This window comes from Medicago truncatula, chromosome 4, assembly GCF_003473485.1.
Source record: "Medicago truncatula cultivar Jemalong A17 chromosome 4, MtrunA17r5.0-ANR, whole genome shotgun sequence".
NCBI lineage: Eukaryota > Viridiplantae > Streptophyta > Magnoliopsida > Fabales > Fabaceae > Medicago > Medicago truncatula.
Window position 1 is genome coordinate 62,017,476 of NC_053045.1, and position 6,443 is coordinate 62,023,918.

Below are 6,443 nucleotides of genomic sequence, written 5' to 3' on the forward strand. Positions count from 1 at the left end.
AATTATTAATTGAGTAAATAATTTATTCAATATTTATGTAAAAAAATGTAGTTTAATTAATTCTTGAATTAATTAAACTAAAATAAAAAAACAACATTTATGTTAGGTTAGTAAATAATTTATTCAATTTTTATGTAAAAAATGTAGTTTAATCAATTCTTAATTAAACTAAAATAAAAAAACTACATTTATGTTTATATGAAATTAAATTCAAATATAATATTGTATATTAACTTTTCTAGTATAAGGATATTTTAGTCTTTTCAAAAATTAAACACACTTCTTTCTCTTCTATTTCTATTCTTTCTCTCTTATACCAAACAATAGCTCAAATTTACTCTATTACTCATCAACTTCTCTCTTCTCTTACTCTTTCTCACCTCTTTCTCTCTTCACGCTTTCTTCTCACAATCAAACACACACTTAATGTCAATTTATAGTGGTTAGTCCATACAAAGTTTTGCTATAGTTTAAGTAGACTCCTACAAGTAGACGAAAGATTGGACTCGTAGGACTAGTCAATCCTTAAGCTAAATACCGAGTTTTTTTTTTTAAAAAAAAAAAAAAAACTTAAACTGGTCGATAAGAATGAGTTTTATCTTTATCATATCACTCTCTTGTACTATTTGTAAGATATTTTCGCTCTAGGACTATCTAACTATCTTAATTCTTAACTCCATTTTCTAGGAAGAAATGTTGTCACACACGTTTCAATAAACTTGACCTCATTTTTGTATCAATTATCAAGTAATATTGGTATATCCAATGAAGGGGCAAATTATAGAATACACCACAATTATATATAGGTGGTTCATGACATGATATATATTCATTATCCAATAACAATTCATTAAGATATTTGCAGAACAGTCGATTATTTGATTTCAACAGTTTAAGGAAGCTTGTTGTCATTGTCCATCAATGTACACTCAGCTTCCCATAAAGAAACAAGCATGCTTCACAAGGATAAGACCAGTCCAAGTAATCCACTGCCATGTGTCAAAAAAATGGAAGCTGCTTAAGATATGTTCCAACCTTTTTCATGATATACATTGGTACAAAATTGAATTCCATCTAAACCTTTTTCTTCATGCATAAAAATCCTAGTTTACTTGGACAAATGCTATTGGACCCTTTAAACTGATTACTGAGCTTCTAAGTCGTTCAACAAAAATATGCTTTAGGTAGGATCAACCACTCCAATACATTAAAAAAAATTGTGAGAAGGTAGTTGGGAAGCAGCATTGGAAGTTTCTACCGACACAACGTGTAATCAATAGAACATGACCTGAATATCCAGCTAATGATTTCTGGTTCTAGTTGAAACTTGTTCTTAAAACACTCAAATCCGTGTGAGAATGTTGATGATTAACTGTTCAACAACACAAAAATCCGTGACTTATAAGTTATTAACTTTTCTAACTTGTTTGCATTGGAACATAAATTTGCCAGCTACCAACTTTTTCTGAACTTCAACGTGCTCTGAACCACATCATATGATGCTTGTTTGTGTCTTTCATTCATTTATTTACAACCCAAAATGCACGTTTTTCTCTCTCTATAATTTAAAGTAGTTCTAAGCTTCAAGTAAGAACATTTACTATACTCGAAAAAAACCAAACATATCAAAATCAATTTTAACTCTCAATATGTGGAACCAAACATACACTACATCATAGCACAGCCATCAAGAATTAAATGTTTTATTTCTAAAAAAATCAGTTTTCACCCTTATCAAGAGAGCTTCTCCAAGCAGTCAACAAAAATAAATTTTAAATTTATTATTCTTAAATTAAAAATGATACCAAGGGTCAAGACATCATCCACCCACCCAATTTGATTAAGATCATTATCAATAAACTTTGTTTGTTAACTAAAAACTCAAACTCATGAAGTATTGCTGTTAGGTAATTCATTTCACAAAAGCATAAACCTGTATTCACTCCTTGTCATACAAAACAAAACAAGAAATTTTGCTGCTAGTTACATGAATAAGCAAGCTAACTAGCTAATTTGTAAAATTCTAAAAGTATTGATTGACTTTTTTTCCTTCCCAAATGAAACAACCTATGAAGAAGGCATCTATCATTCTGTACAACAACATTAGTTTTACTGTATAGATATTTCTTTCTATTTTGTGCTTAAATTTTGCGCTGATGCAGCAGCAAGTCCTTCCAGCAGTCTGATAACGTGACCAGTATCATCCAAATAGTATTTAGCCCTACTTGGTTTATAACCAATAGTGCATGCAAACACTTGTGATGAGGTTGGTAAGGCTAAATTTGCAATGCTTTCAAACATATCTTCATCTGAACGATCATCTCCTAGACATAGAAGAAAATCTGGTGACTTCTCCTCATTCCTCATGGTTGATATAAGCTCTTCCACCACTTTACCTTTGCTCACACCCTGCATTCCCACATAAATACATGAAACCATTACAAAAGAAAAAATTTAATAATCTGACTATTACAATGTATATGAATTAAATCCTTAAAAGAACTCAGAGAAAGGAATCATCATTACAAAATTCACTTTCATAAACAACCTTCATTCCAATTCTAATTAACTAATGAAATCTTAAAACGAATTATCTTTCATTTGGTCTCTTGAAAACTAAGAAATGACAAAAGATTAATATGCATAAAAGAGGATGGTTTGTTTATGATACCTGAGGCTTTACTTCAACAATATGTTGTCCCCTTTTAACTACTACAGGATCATTGGCCAGCATACTCTCAAGGTGAACAAGAAGCTCTTTAGCTTGCCACAGTCCAAAATCAGGATCTGCTTCTTGATGTTGCCAAACCATTGCACTTTCTTTTTCTTCAATGAAGGAACCATCAGTCGCTTCTGTGTAAAGCGCCATCACCTTTTCTACATTAATTTTCCAATCAAAATCTGATGCCAATCCGAGAGTCGTCCAAGGAGAATCCTTACTCCACCTGCCATCAGTCAAAAAGGAATCCATAAAATGAATCAACAAGTAAAAAACACATCGAGATCATGCAACATTGATGAATGAATGATGAATTTCAATTTCAAGAACACTACATTGAAAAGTTTAATTGAATAATGTTACCTTGTGAAGTAACCATGTTCTGCAGAGAGACCCAATTTGTCACATGGAGAAAACCAGTCGCTAAGGCAAACTCTTCCCCTGCCACTAACAATGAACACTGTATTTTTGGGATCACTGCATAAGGAATTCAAGAGAGAGATAACATCCAAACTAGGAGCTTTGTTAATTGATCCCTGAGGCATCATGGTGCCATCATAGTCCAAAAGGATCAACCTACTTTTGGTATCTTTGTAAGCAGGGGCAATGTCATCAAGACAAAGCTTCTTAAAACTAGGATCCAAAGCAATGATTCTAAAATTATCAAGTCCTAATCCCACATATGTCTTGAGATAATGCTCCCTACAAGCTCTCTCTAAATCCTGATCAAAACTCTTGGCCCAATACGCTACATCATGAGAGCTTATGTACTTATAATTCTTCTTGTGCCGCAATTGCTTCTCGGAATCCTTCATTTTGATTGCTGAGTTCATTTTCTCTGAAACATCATCAATGTTCCACGGATTCACCCGAACTGCCCCGCTGAGTGAAGGCGAACAACCAATGAACTCAGAAACAATGATAACACTATTTTTAGGCTCATCATTTCCCACTCCAAGTGTTTTGTCCAATTCAACACTTCCTTGTCTACAAACAGTATACTCGTAAGGAATCAAATTCATCCCATCCCTCACAGCATTCACAATACAACACTCTGATATAGCATAGTAAGCAGCCTTCTCCTGAGTCGAAACCGGACCATTTATACAAACAATTGGCCTATACCCAGATTGTTCATCACCATATTTGTCATTAACTTCTTTGGCAATAGCTTCAATCTCAAACTTCACATCCTGTATATCTTTTCCGCTACTCCTTGCTTGATTCAGAATCTGAACCAACACAACTTCACCCCTTAATTTTTCATTTCCCTCCAAAAGATTCCTCAATGCCAGAAACTTCAACCCAATACCTTTGAACAAATCCAAGTCATCAACCCCCAAAATCAAAACCTTCCCTTCAAATTCTTCCTTCAACTCTTTCACCCTCTTAGCTGTTTCAGAGGACGACAAAACCAATTCGAGAAGACCCATGTGGATCCCCACAGGAAGAATCTTGATGGTAACATTTCTTCCAAAGTAATCAACACCAATGTAACCTCTTTTAGACTCATAATCCAAACCCAACATCCTACTACAACAAGACAGAAAATGTCTAGCATAATCAAAAGTATGAAATCCAATCAAATCACAGTTCAACAAACCCCTAAGAATTTCTTCACGAACAGGTATTGTTCTATAGATTTCTGAAGTAGGAAACGTGTTGTGAAGAAAAAAACCCAATTTGACTTTAGGAAAACGTTTCCTCAAGTAAGTTGGTAAAACCATTAGATGATAATCATGAACCCAGACATAATCTTCATCAGGATTCAAAACCTCGCGAACCTTGTCCGCGAAGATTCTATTGGCCTTTTTGTATGAAAGCCAATGAGAGGAATTGAAACGCACACCTTGACTCTTGGACAGAGGTAGCATGTAGTGAAACAAAGGCCAAAGATAATGCTTACAAAAACCATGGTAAAAATAGTTGTGAGTTTCAGAAGGTAGAAAAGTTGGAACACAGCGAAACTTTTCTAACAAGACTTTGGCAACTTCTTCTTGCTGTGATGGTTCAATTTCAATATGTGATTTTAACGAACCAACGTAAAAGAGTTCAGAATCAGAGGAAATACCGTCTTTGAGCTGAAAATATATGCTATCAACGTCCCATTCGAATTTCAAGTCACAAGAAGAAGATGAAACAACGCGTATTGGTAACTGATTTGATACTATTATCATTCTTCGTTTACGAGAAATCGGAGATGAAGGAACTGAAACGTTGGAATATTGTCGTTGAAACTTCTGGAACGGTGTCATGAGTTCTGGAACTATGTTTAGGTCTTCTTGTTCGTAATTGTTCATTGTTGTTATTTGATGGTTTAATAAACCTAAACAAGATCTTGAAAGCATTGTTTGAAAAATGAAAAAGGTGGGAGTGTTTGTGTTTGTGTTTATGTTTATGTGAAAAAAGATTATAGATGAGTGTTGCAAAGGAAGATGAAGCGTTGTTGATTAATGGAAATTGAAGAAATTACTGATTCAAATTCCATATGATAGATAATATAAGAAGAAGATTATGAGAGGAGCGTGTGTGATTTTGAGAAAAGAAAAAAAATACTGTATATACAAGACTCTGCTTACTTTTTTATGTGACTATACCACTATGGATAAGAACGAAATTGAACCGGTTTTCTATATTATGTTAATTAATTTTATCTGACGGTTTAGATTTCTTCTTATCTCATCACTACATTAGATACTATGCGCTTATTCTTTGCTTCTGGATTTTAAAATGTTACCGGCTATAACCGGTGAGGTGAAAATGGATAAGGATATAGACCAAAGTATAAAATTTGCATTCAATGCTAATTCTTTGGATCACGTGGCCTTTACGGCAACATCATAAAAATAGAACAATCCATCAATTTATTTTTAAATTGCAGTATTCCTAACAAATAGTACATCTAATTTTATTACTATATTTATTCTCAGTTATATTTTACGATTATTTGGTTTGCTACACTTTGGATCATTTGAAATGATAGGAATAACCATAGATTTTAAAATATGGTTTTCAATCCTATTAACCTCTTAGACAAAGTAAAGTTTAATTCTTTCTTATGGTTAAGGTCGAAATAGATGGATTTTACCTATTTTTACCATGATTGGTGGAAACACCTCATTCCTCGTATGTGTGTTCTCTTGTAATTTTTATTCTAGATGGTGCTTTTGTTTTGGCACCATAATCTTGTAAATATTTTCTGGTGTTTTCCTTTTACACATCTTATGCAGAGTGAAACATTGTTGGTTTAGTAATATATCTCATTTTAATTTGTTAAAAAAAAATATTTAATTTCTCAAACATAGCACTTGATACTAATTTTTTAGATCAGACTCACTAATAATATCAATAATTTTATATCATTATATTTTAATTTTTATTATTAAAAATGTGTGGAGCTCACAAATAAGAAACGTTTATTAGAGACTCTCAACTTATTAAGCATCCAAAAAAGAAAATCCACAATGATAGTACCTAATAGGTATCAATACCACAATGGTGATATAATTGAGGATGGTTTTAGGATAATTGTTAACAATTTTTTTTTTTTTAATGTTTTAAACTTAAATGTGGTTTTTGTGGTTTGGTTTTCTTAAGACCTGATTTTGGGTTTCCTATTTCTAATTGTGCATTATTTGTTATCCAATTTAAAAAAATTGACAAATTCATGATTCCAACCATTCAATTTGAGTATTTCATAATATATTAGGTGAGCTGACATAAA

At 32.6% G+C, this 6,443-nt stretch overlaps 1 protein-coding gene across 1 annotated transcript; it reads right to left on the reverse strand.

The window, feature by feature from the left end:
- Positions 1–1,887: 1,887 nt before the first annotated feature.
- On the reverse strand, positions 1,888–5,272 carry LOC11428387 (probable alpha,alpha-trehalose-phosphate synthase [UDP-forming] 11). Its single transcript, XM_003610169.4, has 3 exons — positions 3,083–5,272; positions 2,672–2,945; positions 1,888–2,409 (listed from the first exon to the last, which is right to left on the reverse strand). Exons 1-3 carry the CDS (start codon positions 5,065–5,067, stop codon positions 2,131–2,133), a joined length of 2,538 nt encoding a protein of 845 aa, XP_003610217.1. The 5' UTR covers positions 5,068–5,272; the 3' UTR covers positions 1,888–2,130.
- Between the last annotated feature and the right edge of the window lie 1,171 nt (positions 5,273–6,443).